Source organism: Nannobrachium achirus (assembly GCF_963921795.1).
Source record: "Nannobrachium achirus genome assembly, chromosome: 10".
Taxonomy (NCBI): domain Eukaryota; kingdom Metazoa; phylum Chordata; class Actinopteri; order Myctophiformes; family Myctophidae; genus Nannobrachium; species Nannobrachium achirus.
Genome location: NC_137819.1, coordinates 53,507,739 through 53,530,815, shown reverse-complemented (window position 1 = coordinate 53,530,815; position 23,077 = coordinate 53,507,739). Strand labels below are relative to the sequence as shown.

Genomic DNA, 23,077 nt, shown 5'->3' with positions numbered 1-23,077 from the left:
GATGCCATTGTCCACACTGTGTCTAAGAACGTTTTGTCTGCTCTTTATGTATCGTCTCCCACAGAAACCCATTCTGCTCCAGGGCCATGAAAGGTCCATCACTCAAATCAAATACAACCGAGAAGGAGACCTGATCTTCTCTGTCGCTAAAGACACCGTAAGTCAACAATACTTGCATGGACTTGTTCAGGTTTATTTAATTTCAAATGCATCTAGTTATACTATGTTAACTTTATGAACTTAAATACAAATACATTGATCATAAAAAAGACCACTATACTAGTCATTCAAACTACTAATATGTAAGTAATTTCAAGCTGGTGATGTTTACTTCTAATGTATTACTGTAAATGAGTCTAATTTCGAGAATAAATAAATATTGAATGAATGAATTAAAGCAGGTCATGTTTTCATGTTTGGAATTGTAACAGCTGAAATCAATAATATATCAGTATTAACCTGCGGGCCAAATTAAGAACATGTGGCCCATGTATGGACTAGTTGGTAACTTTTGGCATTTTCCACTGCATGGCGTTTACTGGCTTTTGGTACCATATACCGGTACTTTGTTTTACACTACAATATAATATTCTGTAAAATCCTGTGTTCATTGAACTCTTGAAAGTTCACTTATTGTTAGTGCCAGGTACTCGCTTTGTGTGATACAGTATAAATAGAAAACGCCAAAAGTTGAGTCATATTTGTGTCTATGCTTGTCTTCCATCTGTTGAATTTCAGGTAGCCAACGTGTGGTACTCTGTCAACGGCGAGCGACTCGGCACCTACAACGGACACACTGGCGCTGTGTGGTGCGTCGACTGCGACTGTATCTAGGGATGGCCAAATGGAGATTTTTTCTTAACCGATAACCGAAAGGCCTTATCAGTTAATTAACCGTTAACCGTTAAGGAAATCTCTTCAAAATGCGTTAAGGAAATGTGTTCAAAAATGTGCTATTTTAGCGATTTAAAAAAGGAAAATACACCCGTTTTTCCCCATAATAAAGTGCCATATTTACACATTACAAACAATAAAACTAGGAGAAACAAGAATACAAATGTTTTCTAAAAGAAATGTGTTTTTGCAAAGAAACGGGGGCATTGAAATGATCAGTCTGTAATGTGCCAGGCACGTGCGCACATACAGCAAAGGGGGCTGGAGCCCTTAACTTTTATCAACAGAATTGTCCACCAAAAGGCCATTCAGCCCATGCCTCTCTAACATTCTGTGCACTCCCTGGCTATCGGCTAACTAAACAGCCGCAGCGAGATGCTCGTATGTAGAACAATAACTTTCAATCGTATAACTTTTGGAATGGTTGAATCGGCTAAACGTGATGTCCATTTCATTATTTTTCTTCTCTCTCGCCCGTGTTTTGTGTGTGCTGATGCAGCGATCATTGAATTTGCGACTCTGAGCTCAGCTTTGTTATTTTCGCATATCCTACTCTGTAACCAAGACGACTTTAGCGTTCCTCACGTCATCAACATGTAACATTAGAAAGTTGTGTTTTAAGCTCTTCTTAAACGGGATTCAATGTGACGGGGTCTGTTTTGTAAAATCCAATCGACGACTGAGCATTTGTTGAATAGGTCAGCGTGTATGACTCGCGTCGCAGACTCGCAGTTGCCTGAATGCTGGATGTTACACAGCCATTGGTGTCCCAGAAATGTGTGACCACAGCGCGTAGTTGCATGGTTGATGACTTGATGTTGCGTAGATATTGGTGTACGGGGCTTTTGGTGCGACACATGGGTTGATTTCCTTTTTCTTTTCTTTTTTATCGGTCAAAATTGACCGTTAGTGCTTACCGGTAACCAATTTCTTATCGGTTTAACGTTAACGGTTAGCCGTTGGCCATCCCTAACTGTATCCTTTCCACACCAAACTCACCTTGTCCACACGCAGATGGAGCAGCACAACGAGAGGAACGCCAGCCTCAGGCAGGAGAACACGGAGCTGGCCGAGAAACTCAAGAAGCTCATAGAACAGTACAAGCTGCGAGAGGAGGTTGATGGAAATGTAAAATCATATTCCATATGGATAAACAGTTTCCCCAATCATAATAAAATACTCCACACACAAGAAATGATGAATGTCCACACCAGGGAATATGCGTTTTGTGTTGAAGTTTAGTCAGAGTTCAAATTACTGTACAGCAGTACAGTAGAGCAAAATCACCCATCTTTGCTTCTCTCTGAGTGACAAGCATAATGATTTCACAGATATATGGATTTACAGAATACATTAGTCACATTCTGATTGGACAAAGTTAAACATGACAAGTACAGTAGAGCAATGGATATCAGATGTTTTCGTGTTACAGGCACCAGTCGTAAGGGCAGATAGTATGTTTGGCGTTTTGTTATCCTGTGTCCTGTACATAATGACCTGATTGGCATCTCTCAGTGGTCATTCTCCTGCGTTAGTTAGTTGTTCAAAACATCATGACATTGACACTGAAAATGGTATCTATACCATGTTAAACAACAATAACATATTTTACTATCAAGGAGGTACTTCCTCTGGCCTCCCTTGTCGGGGGGAATTGTTGTCTTCAAATTTTGGGGGGCTTTTTTTTGTATGATGAAGACCCCTTAGTTCAGTGGTTCTCAACCTTTTCAGGCTGCCCACAAAATAATCATATTGTAACTGGAGCGCTAAGAGTTGAGGCATTACATTTTGTATAACACAGTTCTAACTTCTATTGTGAAAAGAGCAGATCTACAAGCTCATGAGGTGTTGTGAGCATGTAGATCGGCCATTTGCAAAATGTCTGCCTCTAATATTTGACAATCTGACCAATATTTAATTTGTCATTTTAGATGTATTAAAAGGTCCTCAAATTGTCACTTAAGAAATGTGCAGAGACCCTCCATACACTCAAACTTTATGCTGTTTTGTTTACAATGTTGCATATTAAGTTAATCATCTGGGGACCCCCCCACCCCCAAAAAATATATTTTGGGGACCGACCCACAGGTTGAGGACCACTGCCTTAGGTGAGAGAGAGATGAAGCAGAAGGTCGAGATGAGCGTTTAGGAAAACATTGGTATTAGTAGTATGAGTTTATAATCTGATTGTGTGTGTGTGCGTGTCCCAGCACATAGACAAGTTGGTGAAGCACAAGGATCTCCAGCAGCAGCTGGTGGACGCTAAGTTGCATCAGGCCCAGGAGCTGCTCAAGGAGTCTGAGGAACGCCACGACAGAGAGAAAGAGTTTGTACGTCAGTCATCCACGTGCCATACATACATACATACTGTACATAAACACATGTTCTGTCCCCTAATTCCTTGATGGGGTTCTCTGTTCTCAGCTGCTGAAAGAAGCAGTGGAGTCTCAAAGGATGTGTGAGCTGATGAAACAACAGGAGGTCCACCTCAAGCAACAGGTTTGACTGGACCCTTTGTAGAACTAGTGATACTAGTAGTAATGATAACCAGTAAGATGCCTAAGGGCAAGGTCATGCAGATAAAGCAATAACATTATGGAATACACATAGCATCTATGCAAAAGAAACAGAACATCTACGTGAATGAAATAATCTAACTACTTATATGACAGCCAATCTGTAGAGGTGTCATTGAAGCAAATATACTGATATTTATTTTACAGGCCTACTATAATAAGTTCTTTGTAGTGTTTGTGTTTAGGTTCCCTGAAACAAAGGCCTGATTGTCCTGGAGATCTTATGCTCTGATCTAGTCTGGTCTGGCTATGCTAAAGCCCGCTCCAGTATTTTTTGCTGTTCCATGTTTTCCAGTGCCAACCTTTAGAGCTTTAGAGCTATAAGTCCATGTGGAGGAGAGTGAACTTCGTTCTGCTCTGGTTTCCATAGCAGTGTGAAATCATTTCAAACCACAACCACAGTGGAGATGGTTTGTTGAGAACATTTTGGAGGGAGCTTTAAATATTCTGATGTGATTGTACCTGACCAACCCTCATGGTTTCCTCCTCCCCTCCTAGCTGTCACTCTACACAGAGAAGTTTGAGGAGTTTCAAACCACTTTATCCAAGAGCAATGAGGTCTTCACCACTTTCAAACAGGAGATGGAGAAGGTAATGTGTGTGTGTGTGGGGGGGGGGGGTTAAAGAAAGAAATAGCCTCTCAAGAGCTGACCTTCCTTTTTATGTGTAATTGTATATCCTCAGATGACAAAAAAGATCAAGAAGTTGGAGAAGGAGACCACCATGTATCGCTCCAGATGGGAGAGCAGCAACAAGGCTCTCCTGGAGATGGCAGAGGAGGTAAGCCACTCCAGATTAGGGATGGCACGATACGCGATTATTATTGTTTATCGTGATAAAAAACACTCACGATAATCGTATTTTGGAGCTTTAATTTATCGTGATATCGTGCTCCGTCATGCACTGGGATCAATTCACCTTTTATTTGCCGAGCTGCATATCCGGTACCATTTTAAACCCTCTATAATTGTGGGCTCGCCTGGAAGGCGAGCACACGTATGTTATCTTCATTATTTATCTATCAGTCAGTCAGTATCCTCAAAACTTTGGCGCGATTCATCTCTTAAACGCTTACACCTTTCAACACCATTCAAATTTTTATGTGTTCAGCTTACTGAGGACACGTGTGCTTGTATTTTTGGTTTTGAAATGTTTTGTAGTATAAATATAAAAAAATAAAAATGTTTAACTTTAAGCACCCAATGCATTTCCAATGGGTTTAGCAGAGTGAGACAGAGGAAAGGGACCCATGTTTATATTAAGTCGCTGTGGCTGCAATATTCACACTTCAGATATGCTATTTATATCAATGCGTTCACACAGGTCTGCTGTCTGATTTGATCCAAATGTCTAAGCTGTGTGATATATAAAACTATAGTTATAGTTAAAACTATAAATAAATGTCCCTCTGCACTCTACTGATTGACACAGCTGTGATTAAAGGCTTGGCTGTCATTGGCTGTTCTGTGGTGATTTAGCCTTACATAAGTCGGCCCTGCAGTGACAATGCGAAAGTCTCGGCAGATACGTCTTAAAGGGGAAGACCACCCATTTTCAATATTGAACTATGTCATTAATATACCTTAGAGGAGTTGTGTGGAAATAAAAAGAAAGTTCCCCATCTTCTGTGTTGCCTAGAACTGGAGGATTGATTTTGGGGTTTGTATTGCAAATTACAACTTGATGACATCACACATTGTACTTTACAATACAAACCCCAAAATCAATCCTCCAGTTCTAGGCAACACAGAAGAGGGACACACACACACACACACACACACACACACACACACACACACACACACACACAGTCCCCGACTAAGGATTTGTATAGTCGACTATGATTTTAGTGTAATAGCGCAATAAGTGTAATAGTGTAATAGTGTAATAAGTGTAATAGTGTAATAGTGTAATAGTGCAATAGTGTAATAAGTGTAATAAGTGTAATAGTGTAATAAGTGTAATAGTGTAATAGTGTAATAAGTGTAATAGTGTAATAAGTGTAATAGTGTAATAGTGTAATAGGGCAATAAGTGTAATAGTGTAATAGTGTAATAAGTGTAATAGTGTAATAGTGTAATAATTGTAATAGTGTAATAGGGCAATAAGTGTAAAAGGGCAATAAGTGTAATAGTGTAATAGCACAATAAGTGTAATAGTGCAATAAGTGTAATAGTGTAATAGTGTAATAAGTGTAATAGTGTAATAGCGCAATAAGTGTAATAGTGTATTAAGTGTAATAGTGTAATAGCACAATAAGTGTAATAGTGTAATAAGTGTAATAGTGTAATAGTGTAATAAGTGTAATAGTGTAATAGCACAATACGTGTAATAGTGTAATAGTGTAATAAGTGTAATAGTGTAATAGCACAATAAGTGTAATAGTGTAATAAGTGTAATAGTGCAATAGTGTAATAGTGTAATAAGTGTAATAGTGTAATACGTGTAATAGTGTAATAGTGTAATAGTATAATAAGTGTAATAGTGTAATAAGTGTAATAGTGTAATAGTGTAATAGTGTAATAGGGCAATAAGTGTAATAGTGTAATAGTGTAATAAGTGTAATAGTGTAATAATTGTAATAGTGTAATAGTGTAATAGTGTAATAGGGCAATAAGTGTAAAAGGGCAATAAGTGTAATAGTGTAACCGCTGCCCCTTGTGACGTGGGTAGAGCTGCGAGGGCCCGGTCATCGCTGCTTGCAGCTTTAATTTAATTTTATTTTGATTTAATTGTCCATACCGTTAAAGGACCAGGTCACCTCTGGGACAACCAGATCTTATTTTATTGTTGTGTGGGACACGATCAACACAATCCTGAGTAATTTCTTGTGTTCAATCTTTGTTTTTAGATATTTTAGTATTTCAGCATGCTACAACTGGTCATATGATGCTTTGTAGCATGATATTGCATCATCTCATGCATCATATGATGCAAAATGCATCATATGACCAGTTGTAGCATACTGAAATACTAAAATATCTAAAAACACAGATTGAACACAAAAAATAACTCAACATTGTGTTGATCGTGTCCCACACAACAATAAAATAAGATCTGGTTGTCCCAAAGGTGACCTGGTCCTTTAAGTTCATGTAATAACACTGCTTGTCTACATTGTATTTGCATTACCATTTTACGTCAGTAAAATGAAAGAGAGCATTGCCTGGGAACTTGACACTTTTACTATTATTGTTTTGGGTTGGAAGCGAGCCCACACTGTTTCGAAGGAACAGTATTTCTAGTTGGTAAAAGTTACTTACAATATACATACTTGATAGTCTTTTTTTAAATTTATCAAATGTCTTTGCCAAAAAGGTGCCGATCTACAAGCTCACAATGTGTCGCGATGTGTTGTGAGCTTGTAGATCTGCTATTTTTTGGCAAATGTTCCACCCCAGGATAATGGCTTGTGATTATCGCGATAATATCGTAAATCGCAATTTCTTTTGTCACAATAATCATGATATGATATTTTCATATCGTCCCATCCCTACTCCAGATGAATCCAAAACATATAGAATAGCACAGCATGTGGATGACATGTCAATACGGGCTTGCATTTCTTTCTTTTTTTCCACTGACTGTCTCTGCACAGAAAACCATGCGGGACCGTGAGTTCGAAGCCCTGCAGGGGAAAGTCCAGCGGCTGGAGAAGCTGAGGCGGGCGCTGAAGGTGGAACGCAACGAGCTCAGCAAGAAGGTCCAGAACCTCAGCGGAGCCCAGGAGGACCCCAGGGCCGACTCCCCCTCTCCGCCCCCAACGGACTTACCTCAGGAGCCCAGTCTGGTCGCCAGCATCCCCCCCGCCCCGGACGCAACGCCCTGCTCTCATTCTTGTCACTGTGGCCCAGAGCTGGACACAGAGGGTTTAATGGGAGAGGCATGCCCCCAGTCTCTCACTGCCCAAGACTGAGCCTTGCAGCCCTAGTCTCACACACACACACACACACACGTGCACACACAAACGCTAGCGTGCGAGCCTCTGCTACTAAGCGCCGTTTCAGTAGCAGTTGTTGCTTTTATCTGGTTTGACAGCGATGGTGGTAGAGTTTACTCGTGTCCTTCCGAATGTGTCTGGGGTTTCACGGTAACGAAGGGGAGATTGTGCCTTCTGAAGGGATAGATCTTATCCTGCATCTCTTGTTTCTGTCCTGTTCTTCTTCTTTTTTTTTTTGCTTCACATTCCACGCATGATGCGCAAACTGCAGAGATATTTGTGCAAGATAAGAGAGTCAATGCTGCTCAGGATGGCAAAAGTCACAGAAAATAGTCCATTCCTATGTAATTTGTGTTCATGCGTTCCACCAGTACGTGTTCATGTGTGTCGGATATTGTTTGTAGTTTGCAGTATTGTAAAGGCCACATCTAGTAGCACAACCTTGGCTTCAATACAGGTGTCAATTTATTAATGTATTTAGTCAGTACAATACTTGCAGATGGCATGTTCATTATGAATCACAAGTGATCTGGGGAAATTTAGAAATTACATTTTCATTTTGATCTAGGTTTGCTTATTTTTTTTTTTCAGGCAGTATAAGTTTTGTAAGAACATCACATCTTCCTGAAGTTTGAGTTTGTATCAATTTGCAGACCATTTTAGGGTTGCAGACGTTTCTTTTTTCTGATTTGTTTAGTTGCATTGTGCTTCTCATCTTGTGGATTGTATTTATTGTTTACAATTTTTAAAGTGTGTATCTTGGAAAAACACCACTATAAAAATAAATCAGTTTATTTTTCATACTTGAGATCATTTATGAAGGTATTGTATTTGGAACAACTTTCCATTCCTAATTATTGTCTTTTTTCCTTTGCTCGCTTTATATCGGTTGATTTCCTTTGTCTGTTGGCTGTTCTTGCGGTCACGACGTGACCGATTTCAGTTTCAATTTCAATTTTAGGCCAGTTAAGTCCATCTTTTGTAAATCAGTCCGTATTATTTTTTTGGCAAATTACTTAAGCTGTTGGACACCCACCTTGGGTCATTGCAGTAGTACTGGTATAATGTATACGAGAATGTTATAGGATCTCTATGCAACCCTTGTCGTGTGGTTTTGTTCTGTGGCATTCTGACACAAGCACTTAACCGGGAATGTATATTCATTAGCCATTAACTCCTACATGTACATGTGTGTTCAGTTTATAGCCTGATTTATACTTATTTGCCTGTTGTTGCCGCTTGCCAAAAATTGCTGATATTCAAGCTCACAACGTGACTCTGTGTGACTCGTGAGATTGCAGGTCTGCTATTTTGGGCGTGTGACACTGGCACTCAAAGAATTTTAGATCAAGCCTTTGGAAAAGGTAAATAATGGAATTTGTAATGATTTAAAAGAATGCTTTTGCTCAAATTAGGATTGGGTGGCATATGATTGTGTGTAAATCACAGTAAGACACAGTCAATGTAATGTTAATTTCATAACACTCCACAGATGATGCTTGGGTTACTTAATGTCATTGGTGTGGTCATTTCAGCCACTAATGATTTATTAACTTTGTAACGCAAACATTTCTTCCACGGTCGGTTACACACTACAGACTCGCCATGTCCATGATTGACAAGAACCAAAGATTGTTTCCCTTTTTGACTACTTTGCAGTACTTTTATCTGGCCTTGTATATTATGTTTCTTGATAAATAAACGATGTAACCGTGAATGTGATTTTGCCTGATATGACTCTTTACAACATATTGCTCATTCTAACAAAGTTACTGAAGCACAGGTATTGGCTAAAACCATTCGATGTTACAGGACAAGCACAAAGTTTCCAGAATTGTATACAGTAGTGGCTAAAAGTATTGGCACCCTTGCATTTGTTTAAAAAAAAAAACACACAATCGTCTAGATCCCCAAATTATTTTGGGGGGTCCCAGATGATTAACTTAATGTGAAACATTGTTTTCTCACTCAGCAATAAACAAACCAACGTAAAGTTTAATTGTGTAGAGGGTATATGCACATTTTTTATTTCTAACTGTTTATGATGTGAGAGGTGCTCCTGGAAGGAGCTAAGCTCCAACATCTGACTTTGTCCGGGGACATGAAGTGTGGCCTATACATCTGGACGCTTAATGAAATGAACTCAAATAGCACTGCTCACTTCACACTAGGTGTGATTTGTTAAACTATGGTAACATTTCCTTAGTTCACACCTCATTAATTAAAGAAAGAGGTTTTGCTGTTGTTAGTTTGGACTCTCTCCTGTGACCAATGCGGTGTGGTTAAACCTGTCAGGATCAACCTCCACCAGCATAGGTCCCAGAGTCACTGAATCACTAAGCCTCTCCACCACGGCAAGGTCACAGCAAAAGGAGAGGAAGGTGGCCCTTAAAAGGGCCGTTTGGGGGGGGTGCAGGAAGGGTCTTAGATCTCACTTGAGGAAAAAGTAGTTGGCCAGAGTCCAAAAGAGATAATGGAGGAGTCCCACTCCTCCATTATCTCCTCCTTCTCATCCAGAATGGCGTGCCACTTGACTTCTGGCACTTCTGGCGTTGAATCTCTTGCAGAGGCTTCTCCTCCTTCAGCTTCCTGAGGGAAAATAATTCTGCCACAAGAGACTCCATATGTGGCCTGCGCAAAGGGGATCTTTTTATTTTTTTCAGGAGGCACCAGGCCAGTTTTTGCACTAGGCGGCACAGTCCACCGGGAATCGTCCCCCTACTCCCTACTGTCAATCCGGGCCTGCACTTCTGGCACTTCTGGCGTTGAATCTCTTGCAGAGGCTTCTCCTCCTTCAGCTTCCTGAGGGTTAGGGTTAGGGTCACAAGAGACTCCAACTCCTCCATCCTCTCCTTGTGCTCGACCATGATGGCCACCCAGTCCTCATACTTGATCCCCCTCCACTCCTCGCTGCACTCCAGGTCTGACCACAACAGTGTAACTTCAGCCATAGTAATGGATAAGTCGTCTCTCTGCTGCTTACAGTTCAGTTCTGTGCTTACTCTGTGACAAGAAAGAAGAAAAGTGATTTGAATGTCCTGATCTCCTCTATTTATACTGCTGGCTGCCCGCTGCTCATTGGCTCTTGGCTGTTGCCTAGCAACGGTTTGTGTACAGCAGAGACGCGCAAACGCTCTGACGTCACCTTGTAAACAAACAGGTGCTGCAGGCTTGTGTATCATCTGTGTTGCCATGGCAACATCTCCACGCGTCCTAAACTATGGTCCTAAAGCACCAGCAGTGCTCTGTTCTGACCACCAGGTGGCGCGCGAACAAACCATCACTTGCTGGAAGTGAACCCGGAAGTGATCGCGTTCCTTTTCCTCCGCATCTCCGCCGCCTGAAACACGAGTGTTCATCTTTTCTCTTGTTTGAGTTGAAATCAGGACCTCAAAGGATCGAGTGGAAAGACTCCGCTTTACAGCGATGGTGAGCACATCAGATCGTGGAAAATGTCCCACCGAATTTATGTTTACCAGGAAGGTGTTTTGTTCATCTAGTGGAGATTTTGTCGGCTCCGGTTTAACCGCTCCCGGCTAACGTTAGCCTAGCGTGTGAGCTAACTGAACGTCGACGAGATGCATGCATTGCATGCAGATGCAGACAGAAGCTGTGGTCGCTTAATTTAGTGTTTCTCAAACGTTCACATTTCAAGGTCTCCCCTTAACTCTGACAGTGTACAAAATGGTTCATTTGGTTCCATTGTGTACACTGTCAGACTTGTATGGGTCGATTTAGACCCCCATAAAGGAACCCACAGAGTCCCTGGAATCCACTGTGAGAACCACTGGCTTAATTCAGTGGGTTTCAACCGTTTTCATATCAAGGGCCCGTTATTTATTCAGCATTTGAGCCACGGACCACCATTTGATGATGAGATTTAGCCTCTCAGACACAAAACGTAGATTTTGTTGTCGTTGGATAATATTTTGTGTACAATTCCATGCTGTGTTGCTGTGGGATAAAAGAGATAATAGCCAAACGTTGGTCAAAAATATCAGTTTTTCTGGATTCCCTAATTGTGTAGACTTCTTGTAAATTACGTAATGCAGATTTATTTTCTTAACAAATCTAACTTTTGAGAGCGTAAATGGACCCGTAAGGGTTTACACTCTGGATGGTGCTGGATTTGGAAGCGCTCGTGGGAAGTCACTCAACAGTCCTGTGTACCCATAGAGTTATAATATTAATAGAGAGGACACATATATCCCCGCCCGTCCACTTGCATTGAGTTGCTCACCCAGCGCATGAGGCGTTTTCACCCCTCCATCCGGGTAGTAAAACGTGACGTAGTGGGTCTACTGTGACGCATTTTGCGTCATCGAATTTGTTCATGGACGCGCTTGGGCTCAAAGCCATGAACGAGCACTGCCACTGTGAACGCGCTGGCTCAAGTCATGAACGAGCGCCGCGAGTACGAGCTCTGTTGGTTTAGAACGCTCTCTAGTGGGGAAGAAAGGGAAACGCCGCCCAGTACAGCTCCTCTCCCCGCTTGAGAAGCACTCTGCTCGGATTAGATCTTACGATACGTCCCGCTGGACTGAGGCATCGCCTGGAAGTGTAACTCCACGTTGAATTAATTAACCATTGTGTATTTCATGGTTTAACGAATTAATTATTGGGTTTAATATATTTTTGATATTTAGTGGTTGTATTTAACATGATTTTTATAGTTACGTTGCATATATGTGATTAGCCTTCTAAAGTGGGGTCTTCAACAGGGGGTCCGCGGGGACACTGCAGGGGTCCGTGAAATTGTTGAAAAAAAAAAAAAACGTTATATATATATTTTTTTTATTTAAAAAAAGAAAGAAAAATAATAATTTGTCTTTAAATATAACAAATAAAACATGATTCTGTCTCTTTTGAATAGCTTGTATACATGATTATTGTGCAATTGACAGATTGTTAGTGATAGATTGATAGTATTGACATTGGTTCTCAGTTGTTAAGGTATGTTTATAAATGGAAGTGGTACAGCCATGCACTTGTACATGCATGTTGGATGGAGCAGGGACCCCCAAGGTAGGGGGTCCCTGCTCCATCTCCCCATCAGTTTGGGGGTCCCTGGCCTGAAAACGTTGACGACCACTGTAAACAAACAAACAGAATGCATTTCAAATAGATCAGTGGTTCTCAAAGTGGATTCCAGGGACTCTGTGGGGTCTATACAAGTGTATAATGACAGTGTACAAATGGAACCAACATTTGGTTAATTTGGTTCCATTTGTATGCTGTAAAGAGTTAAGGGGAGACCTTGAAAATGTGAAAGTTTGAGAAACACTGGAATAGATTACCAAAGTGGAATCCATATTAATAACCAAGTCCATTGCTTGAAGTTTCTGAGGTAAATTAGTTAATGTATACCTCTATGAAATTAACTGTTATGGTTTATACACACCATTGACAATGGTCTAACGTTTTTACATGTGAAATTCATTCAAAATAGTGTGTTATTATTATTATATAATAGTGTGCCTACTACAAGCTGTAGTTGTAGTTTCATCATCTTTCAGGTACAGATATTTGACTGCACAGGTGTTAAAATAATGTGATGGAATATGATCAAAAAGATGATCTGGCTGGCTGGGAATTGGCTGGGAATGTATTCTGTTGTTTCAGAAATGTATTTTCAACATGGTATGAACAATGTATAATTATAATAAAGCTCTATATTCTGATAGCAATCATTACCATAAGAGTATGTGTACAGCAACAGGTGTCACTGTATCTCCAGCTGTATAAACTGAAAATGATTTTAGGTGGGTTGACAATTTTATCTCACCAGGAGAGTACACTGATTGAGTGTACAGTGAGTGCTCCAGTTCCAATGTTGCATGCTCACTTGTTTATCAACTATCATGACATAAGTTCTTGCTTTGGATAGAAGTGGTATTTTGGACTCTCCCATTATTTACAACAGGGGTCTTCAACAGGGGGTCCAGGACCCCTAGGGGGTCCTCAGAGTTACTATAGGGGGTCCTCCAAATCTTTGTGTGATAGAAACTTTTTTCTATTCCACTTGAACCCTAGTGTCCTTATTCTGAGAACCTTAGCCCAAAATAGCCGATCTACAAGCTCACAGTGAGCTTGTAGATCTGCTATTTTTGGCAAAGGGCTTTGGTGTAGAGGGGAAAAAGAGCAGACTAATTACAGAGTGAAAGTGAAGCTTATTAAGTATTGACGGTTCAAGTGGTTAAATATCTGAAAACACAAATTGACATGAATCCAAAATACACTGATGATTGTGCGGTCAGACGATTAAACTATATGGAATCTATGAAAAGGTTGTGGGGGTCCCTGCTTCATCTCTATCTCATCTGGGTCCGTTGCCTGAAAACGTTGAAGACACCTGATTTACAATATCAACCTGTGTTGTCATTCAGTGTGGTAATCTTAGCATTTTGCATGGATTCCTTGGGTGAAACGAGTCATAGTTAAAGTTACTGGTCTGTTCTAGACAAGCTTAGAGTTGTGTTCTGTTCCAGAAACAAGTTTAAATATAATTCATATAGTAGCTACAGTCTGAAATAGAGTATTTTTATTAGATGACAGTGTGTTGACATATAGAGACATTCTTTGAAATCTACATTAGATATTATATATATATACTCTATGCATTAGATGCACTTTGTCCAAAATGAATACATTTCATTACGCATTTGTAAGTGTCACAGACAGAGTTTGATCATTTTCAGTAGGCTAGCTTTAACAGTGTTATGGAACTATTTAACCATCACATATGGCCTGCCCTCTGCTCTATTCTTATTACTCTATGGCTCTATACAAACATGAGTGCATATTTCATTAGGTCATTCAAAAAGCTGGTAAATTTAACGTTGGATGTGTCATGTGTGCACAATGTAAAACTTGACCCCTTCTTCACACATAACAATATGGATGATGGAGACAGGCCATGAGACAGACCCACTTATAACTCTATGAGACAGACAGGCCTACTCAGAAATGGCTTTCGCCTACTTGTAGGTTATCAAACCATGTATGTATCGCATTTAAATCCCATTTTGATAGTAAATATTCATTAACATTTCACGTAAAGCTTCTATTTAAAAAAAAGATCGGACTTTTCAGAACCCAATGCAAAGTCAATGGCAGACAGCCTCTGTCAAGATGACAAAACGCGAAAATCGTAATAACTAATACTAATGAGTAAACCAACAGTTTTATAAGAACAATATTGTTGTAACTAAGAGATTCGGGAAGGTATCTATATTTAATAAACACAGAATAAGAAGTAATAAGAAGAAGTCTATGGTTATTTCCTGGTTTAATGCGGTCTGCGGTGCGGTGCTCTCCGCTCCGGAGAGGAACAGAGGATTCAGCTGTCTGGAGTGGAGGGGGTGGAGCCAAAATGCGCGTTCATGAGATTAGACCCAACTGCAGTACCTCAAAACGGCCAACATGTCCTTTTGGTTTCAGGGCGCCCCCAGGGTTCTGGGGGCTTGTGTGTACCCCTAGCCCCATATAGAACCTCACCCGTCGCTGCGTACTGTTGTGCTCCGAGATGAGGTCCTAGAAACATGGCCGCTGGAATCGGGCGACAGCCTCCAAATCACAGCTGGGAAACACACAAAACGAAATTTTGTCTAAAAAGTAACGGCAGTTCCGAGCTCCCAGACTGTAAAAACCTCACATCGGTACATAAAACATGAACTGCGGCATGAAACAACCCCTTAAAATCGCTAGTTTTGTCAGCCGGTAATGTTTACAAGCCTGGAAGTTGCAGCCGGAATGGCAGCATTAGCGGCCTCTCTGGTCAAACGTAGCCCCAACCGTCGCTGCATTCGAACAGACATTCGACCAGAGGGGCCGCTAATGCTACCATTCCAGCTGCAACTAATACAATCAGATAGCAAAAAAGAAAAAAAAACTGTTTTGATGCATTGGCTGCCTATGGGAGGGAAGTATTGCAACCCTAGATTCAACATAATTAGAAAAAAATCTAGTGTTGCAATTTGCAGCTATGTCTGCTCTAACACAGACTGTTATACTTACCTGGCTACTGAAAACACTGGATGCCATTGTCCACACTGTGTCTAAGAACGTTTTGTCTGCTCTTTATGTATCGTCTCCCACAGAAACCCATTCTGCTCCAGGGCCATGAAAGGTCCATCACTCAAATCAAATACAACCGAGAAGGAGACCTGATCTTCTCTGTCGCTAAAGACACCGTAAGTCAACAATACTTGCATGGACTTGTTCAGGTTTATTTAATTTCAAATGCATCTAGTTATACTATGTTAACTTTATGAACTTAAATACAAATACATTGATCATAAAAAAGACCACTATACTAGTCATTCAAACTACTAATATGTAAGTAATTTCAAGCTGGTGATGTTTACTTCTAATGTATTACTGTAAATGAGTCTAATTTCGAGAATAAATAAATATTGAATGAATGAATTAAAGCAGGTCATGTTTTCATGTTTGGAATTGTAACAGCTGAAATCAATAATATATCAGTATTAACCTGCGGGCCAAATTAAGAACATGTATGGACTAGTTGGTAACTTTTGGCATTTTCCACTGCATGGCGTTTACTGGCTTTTGGTACCATATACCGGTACTTTGTTTTACACTACAATATAATATTCTGTAAAATCCTGTGTTCATTGAACTCTTGAAAGTTCACTTATTGTTAGTGCCAGGTACTCGCTTTGTGTGATACAGTATAAATAGAAAACGCCAAAAGTTGAGTCATAATTGTGTCTATGCTTGTCTTCCATCTGTTGAATTTCAGGTAGCCAACGTGTGGTACTCTGTCAACGGCGAGCGACTCGGCACCTACAACGGACACACTGGCGCTGTGTGGTGCGTCGACTGCGACTGTATCTAGGGATGGCCAAATGGAGATTTTTTCTTAACCGATAACCGAAAGGCCTTATCAGTTAATTAACCGTTAACCGTTAAGGAAATCTCTTCAAAATGCGTTAAGGAAATGTGTTCAAAAATGTGCTATTTTAGCGATTTAAAAAAGGAAAATACACCCGTTTTTCCCCATAATAAAGTGCCATATTTACACATTACAAACAATAAAACTAGGAGAAACAAGAATACAAATGTTTTCTAAAAGAAATGTGTTTTTGCAAAGAAACGGGGGCATTGAAATGATCAGTCTGTAATGTGCCAGGCACGTGCGCACATACAGCAAAGGGGGCTGGAGCCCTTAACTTTTATCAACAGAATTGTCCACCAAAAGGCCATTCAGCCCATGCCTCTCTAACATTCTGTGCACTCCCTGGCTATCGGCTAACTAAACAGCCGCAGCGAGATGCTCGTATGTAGAACAATAACTTTCAATCGTATAACTTTTGGAATGGTTGAATCGGCTAAACGTGATGTCCATTTCATTATTTTTCTTCTCTCTCGCCCGTGTTTTGTGTGTGCTGATGCAGCGATCATTGAATTTGCGACTCTGAGCTCAGCTTTGTTATTTTCGCATATCCTACTCTGTAACCAAGACGACTTTAGCGTTCCTCACGTCATCAACATGTAACATTAGAAAGTTGTGTTTTAAGCTCTTCTTAAACGGGATTCAATGTGACGGGGTCTGTTTTGTAAAATCCAATCGACGACGGAGCATTTGTTGAATAGGTCGGCGTGTATGACTCGCGTCGCAGACTCGCAGTTGCCTGAATGCTGGATGTTACACAGCCATTGGTGTCCCAGAAATGTGTGACCACAGCGCGTAGTTGCATGGTTGATGACTTGATGTTGCGTAGATATTGGTGTACGGGGCTTTTGGTGCGACACATGGGTTGATTTCCTTTTTCTTTTCTTTTTTATCGGTCAAAATTGACCGTTAGTGCTTACCGGTAACCAATTTCTTATCGGTTTAACGGTAACGGTTAGCCGTTGGCCATCCCTAACTGTATCCTTTCCACACCAAACTCACCTTGTCCACACGCAGATGGAGCAGCACAACGAGAGGAACGCCAGCCTCAGGCAGGAGAACACGGAGCTGGCTGAGAAACTCAAGAAGCTCATAGAACAGTACAAGCTGCGAGAGGAGGTACTTCCTCTGGCCTCCCTTGTCGGGGGGAATTGTTGTCTTCAAATTTTGGGGGGCTTTTTTTTGTATGATGAACATCCCTTAGTTCAGTGGTTCTCAACCTTTTCAGGCTGCCCACAAAATAATCATATTGTAACTGGAGCGCTAAGAGTTGAGGCATTACATTTTGTATAACACAGTTCTATTGTGAAAAGAGCAGATCTACAAGCTCATGAGGTGTTGTGAGCATGTAGATCGGCCATTTGCAAAATGTCTGCCTCTAATATTTGACAATCTGACCAATATTTAATTTGTCATTTTAGATGTATTAAAAGGTCCTCAAATTGTCACTTAAGAAATGTGCATAGACCCTCCATACACTCAAACTGTATGCTGTTTTGTTTACAATGTTGCATATTAAGTTAATCATCTGGGGACCCCCCCACCCCCAAAAAATATATTTTGGGGACCGACCCACAGGTTGAGGACCACTGCCTTAGGTGAGAGAGAGATGAAGCAGAAAGTCGAGATGAGCGTTTAGGAAAACATTGGTATTAGTAGTATGAGTTTATAATCTGATTGTGTGTGTGTGTGTGCGTGTCCCAGCACATAGACAAGTTGGTGAAGCACAAGGATCTCCAGCAGCAGCTGGTGGACGCTAAGTTGCATCAGGCCCAGGAGCTGCTCAAGGAGTCTGAGGAACGCCACGACAGAGAGAAAGAGTTTGTACGTCAGTCATCCACGTGCCATACATACATACATACTGTACATAAACACATGTTCTGTCCCCTAATTCCTTGGTGGGTTACTCTGTTCTCAGCTGCTGAAAGAAGCAGTGGAGTCTCAAAGGATGTGTGAGCTGATGAAACAACAGGAGGTCCACCTCAAGCAACAGGTTTGACTGGACCCTTTGTACCGCTAGTGATAGTAGTAGTAGTAATGATAACCAGTAAGACGCCTGAAGATAAAGCAATAACCTTATGGAATACGCATAACATGCAAAAGAAACAGAACATCTACGTGAATTAAATAATCTAACTACAACCAGTCTGTAGAGGTGTCATTGAAGCAAATATACTGATATTCATTTGACAGGCCTACTATAAGTTCTTTGTAGTGTTTGTGTTTAGGTTCCCTGAAACAAAGGCCTGATTGTCCTGAAGATCTTATGCTCTGATCTAGTCTGGTCTGGCTATAGAGAAACAAAGCCATGTCGTCATTTGTGCGTAATGTCGCCCTCTAGGGGGTTCATGCTGGTATTGTTTTGTATTCAAATTGCCATTGGGGAATCTGCGATCACCGCATATAAGGACTGTGTTAAAAATTTAAACACACCATGTGCGCGTTTCTGTCAGCGGGGGGGTTCTGCATAGTTTATGATATTCATTCATATCTGATCTAGCCTGTTGTAACTCGTTTCTAGCGTTTATTGTGTTACTCTTTGGGTAAATCTGTACATTTCCACCTTAGTCGATGCTTCATATCCATTTGGGTCAATCCGAGAGCATGGTGTGTTTATATTTTTAACACAGTTCTTATATGCGGTGATCGCAAATTCCCCAATGGCGATTTGAATACAAAACAATACCAGCATGAACCCCGTAGAGGGCGACATTTCACGCCATTTCACGGAAGTGACATCACACTTCGCTACTGAATATTAAAGCCCGCTCCAGTATTTTTGTATGTTTTCCAGTGCCAACCTTTAGAGCTTTAGAGCTATAAGTCCATGTGGAGGAGAGTAAACTCTATTCTGCATTGGTTTCCATAGCAGTGTGACATCATTTCAAACCAAAGCCACGGTGGAGATGGTTTGTTGAGAACGTGTTGGAGGGAGCTTTAAATATTCTGACGTGATTGTACCTGACCAACCCTCACGGTTTCCTCCTCCCCTCCTAGCTGTCACTCTACACAGAGAAGTTTGAGGAGTTTCAAACCACTTTATCCAAGAGCAATGAGGTCTTCACCACTTTCAAACAGGAGATGGAGAAGGTAATGTGTGTGTGTGTGTGTGGGGGGGGGGGTTTAAAGAAAGAAAATAGCCTCTCAAGAGCTCACCTTCCTTTTTATGTGTAATTGTATATCATCAGATGACAAAAAAGATCAAGAAGTTGGAGAAGGAGACCACCATGTATCGCTCCAGATGGGAGAGCAGCAACAAGGCTCTCCTGGAGATGGCAGAAGAGGTAAGCCACTCCAGATTAGGGATGGGACGATACGCGATTATTATTGTTTATCGTGATAAAAAACACTCACGATAATCGTATTGTGGAGATTTAATTTATCGTGATATCGTACTCCGTCATGCACTGGGATCAATTCACCTTTTATTTGCCGAGCTGCATATCCGGTACCATTTAAACCCTCTATTTTTCAATCTATCAAATGTCTTTGCCAAAAAGGTGCCGATCTACAAGCTCACAAAGTGTTGCGACGTGTTGTGAGCTTGTAGATCTGCAATTATTTGGCAAATGTTCCACCCCAGGATAATGGCGATATTTTCCCAATAATATCGTAAATTGCTATTTCTTTTGTCACAATAATCATGATATGATATTTTGATATCGTCCCATCCCTACTCCAGATGAATCCAAAACATATAGAATAGCACAGCATGTGGATGACATGTCAATACGGGCTTGCATTTCTTTCTTTTTTTCCACTGACTGTCTCTGCACAGAAAACCATGCGGGACCGTGAGTTCGAGGCCCTGCAGGGGAAAGTCCAGCGGCTGGAGAAGCTGAGGCGGGCGCTGAAGGTGGAACGCAACGAGCTCAGCAAGAAGGTCCAGAACCTCAGCGGAGCCCAGGAGGACCCCAGGGCCGACTCCCCCTCTCCGCCCCCAACGGACTTACCTCAGGAGCCCAGCCTGGTCGCCAGCATCCTCCCCGCCCCGGACGCAACGCCCTGCTCTCATTCTTGTCACTGTGGCCCAGAGCTGGACACAGAGGGTTTAATGGGAGAGGCATGCCCCCAGTCTCTCACTGCCCAAGACTGAGCCTTGCAGCCCTAGTCTCACACACACACACACACACACGTGCACACACAAACGCTAGCGTGCGAGCCTCTGCTACTAAGCGCCGTTTCAGTAGCAGTTGTTGCTTTTATCTGGTTTGACAGCGATGGTGGTAGAGTTTACTCGTGTCCTTCCGAATGTGTCTGGGGTTTCACGGTAACGAAGGGGAGATTGTGCCTTCTGAAGGGATAGATCTTATCCTGCATCTCTTGTTTCTGTCCTGTTCTTCTTCTTCTTTTTTTTTGCTTCACATTCCACGCATGATGCGCAAACTGCAGAGATATTTGTGCAAGATAAGAGAGTCAATGCTGCTCAGGATGGCAAAAGTCACAGAAAATAGTCCATTCCTATGTAATTTGTGTTCATGCGTTCCACCAGTACGTGTTCATGTGTGTCGGATATTGTTTGTAGTTTGCAGTATTGTAAAGGCCACATCTAGTAGCACAACCTTGGCTTCAATACAGGTGTCAATTTATTAATGTATTTAGTCAGTACAATACTTGCAGATGGCATGTTCATTATGAATCACAAGTGATCTGGGGAAATTTAGAAATTACATTTTCATTTTGATCTAGGTTTGCTTATTTTTTTTTTCAGGCAGTATAAGTTTTGTAAGAACATCACATCTTCCTGAAGTTTGAGTTTGTATCAATTTGCAGACCATTTTAGGGTTGCAGACGTTTCTTTTTTCTGATTTGTTTAGTTGCATTGTGCTTCTCATCTTGTGGATTGTATTTATTGTTTACAATTTTTAAAGTGTGTATCTTGGAAAAACACCACTATAAAAATAAATCAGTTTATTTTTCATACTTGAGATCATTTATGAAGGTATTGTATTTGGAACAACTTTCCATTCCTAATTATTGTCTTTTTTCCTTTGCTCGCTTTATATCGGTTGATTTCCTTTGTCTGTTGGCTGTTCTTGCGGTCACGACGTGACCGATTTCAGTTTCAATTTCAATTTTAGGCCAGTTAAGTCCATCTTTTGTAAATCAGTCCGTATTATTTTTTTGGCAAATTACTTAAGCTGTTGGACACCCACCTTGGGTCATTGCAGTAGTACTGGTATAATGTATACGAGAATGTTATAGGATCTCTATGCAACCCTTGTCGTGTGGTTTTGTTCTGTGGCATTCTGACACAAGCACTTAACCGGGAATGTATATTCATTAGCCATTAACTCCTACATGTACATGTGTGTTCAGTTTATAGCCTGATTTATACTTATTTGCCTGTTGTTGCCGCTTGCCAAAAATTGCTGATATTCAAGCTCACAACGTGACTCTGTGTGACTCGTGAGATTGCAGGTCTGCTATTTTGGGCGTGTGACACTGGCACTCAAAGAATTTTAGATCAAGCCTTTGGAAAAGGTAAATAAAGGAATTTGTAATGATTTAAAAGAATGCTTTTGCTCAAATTAGGATTGGGTGGCATATGATTGTGTGTAAATCACAGTAAGACACAGTCAATGTAATGTTAATTTCATAACACTCCACAGATGATGCTTGGGTTACTTAATGTCATTGGTGTGGTCATTTCAGCCACTAATGATTTATTAACTTTGTAACGCAAACATTTCTTCCACGGTCGGTTACACACTACAGACTCGCCATGTCCATGATTGACAAGAACCAAAGATTGTTTCCCTTTTTGACTACTTTGCAGTACTTTTATCTGGCCTTGTATATTATGTTTCTTGATAAATAAACGATGTAACCGTGAATGTGATTTTGCCTGATATGACTCTTTACAACATATTGCTCATTCTAACAAAGTGGATGTTGCCATTACTGAAGCACAGGTATTGGCTAAAACCATTCGATGTTACAGGACAAGCACAAAGTTTCCAGAATTGTATACAGTAGTGGCTAAAAGTATTGGCACCCTTGCATTTGTTTAAAAAAAAACACACACAATCGTCTAGATCCCCAAATTATTTTGGGGGGTCCCAGATGATTAACTTAATGTGAAACATTGTTTTCTCACTCAGCAATAAACAAACCAACGTAAAGTTTAATTGTGTAGAGGGTATATGCACATTTTTTATTTCTAACTGTTTATGATGTGAGAGGTGCTCCTGGAAGGAGCTAAGCTCCAACATCTGACTTTGTCCGGGGACATGAAGTGTGGCCTATACATCTGGACGCTTAATGAAATGAACTCAAATAGCACTGCTCACTTCACACTAGGTGTGATTTGTTAAACTATGGTAACATTTCCTTAGTTCACACCTCATTAATTAAAGAAAGAGGTTTTGCTGTTGTTAGTTTGGACTCTCTCCTGTGACCAATGCGGTGTGGTTAAACCTGTCAGGATCAACCTCCACCAGCATAGGTCCCAGAGTCACTGAATCACTAAGCCTCTCCACCACGGCAAGGTCACAGCAAAAGGAGAGGAAGGTGGCCCTTAAAAGGGCCGTTTGGGGGGGGTGCAGGAAGGGTCTTAGATCTCACTTGAGGAAAAAGTAGTTGGCCAGAGTCCAAAAGAGATAATGGAGGAGTCCCACTCCTCCATTATCTCCTCCTTCTCATCCAGAATGGCGTGCCACTTGACTTCTGGCACTTCTGGCGTTGAATCTCTTGCAGAGGCTTCTCCTCCTTCAGCTTCCTGAGGGAAAATAATTCTGCCACAAGAGA

The 23,077-nt window shown here is 41.0% G+C and overlaps 3 protein-coding genes across 4 annotated transcripts; all 3 read left to right on the top strand.

Annotated features, from left to right (window-relative positions):
* Positions 1 to 1,908: 1,908 nt before the first annotated feature.
* LOC308293158 (beta-taxilin-like) lies at positions 1,909 to 4,325 on the top strand (the record flags this gene model as incomplete). The annotated part of the gene is made up of 5 exons (XM_080735592.1): positions 1,909 to 2,022; positions 3,105 to 3,224; positions 3,319 to 3,393; positions 3,969 to 4,061; positions 4,155 to 4,325. 5 exons carry the CDS (start codon positions 1,909 to 1,911, stop codon positions 4,323 to 4,325), a joined length of 573 nt encoding a protein of 190 aa, XP_080591718.1.
* A 2,749-nt stretch (positions 4,326 to 7,074) lies between these two features.
* Positions 7,075 to 8,690, top strand: LOC308293157 (uncharacterized protein; the record flags this gene model as incomplete). The annotated part of the gene is made up of 1 exon (XM_080735591.1): positions 7,075 to 8,690. One exon carries the CDS (start codon positions 7,075 to 7,077, stop codon positions 7,384 to 7,386), a length of 312 nt encoding a protein of 103 aa, XP_080591717.1. The 3' UTR covers positions 7,387 to 8,690.
* A 2,051-nt stretch (positions 8,691 to 10,741) lies between these two features.
* Positions 10,742 to 22,082, top strand: LOC308292455 (alpha-taxilin-like). Of its 2 annotated transcripts, XM_080734790.1 has the most exons (9): positions 10,742 to 10,839; positions 15,510 to 15,602; positions 16,175 to 16,245; positions 17,345 to 17,446; positions 18,032 to 18,151; positions 18,246 to 18,320; positions 19,325 to 19,417; positions 19,516 to 19,611; positions 20,106 to 22,082. In XM_080734790.1, the coding sequence occupies exons 4-9, from the start codon at positions 17,345 to 17,347 to the stop codon at positions 20,421 to 20,423; spliced, it is 804 nt and encodes a 267-aa protein (XP_080590916.1). In that variant the 5' UTR covers positions 10,742 to 10,839; positions 15,510 to 15,602; positions 16,175 to 16,245; the 3' UTR covers positions 20,424 to 22,082. The 2 variants fall into 2 exon arrangements, with proteins under 2 accessions (XP_080590916.1, XP_080590915.1); XM_080734789.1 differs by having other exon boundaries at positions 16,175 to 17,446.
* Positions 22,083 to 23,077: the final 995 nt, after the last annotated feature.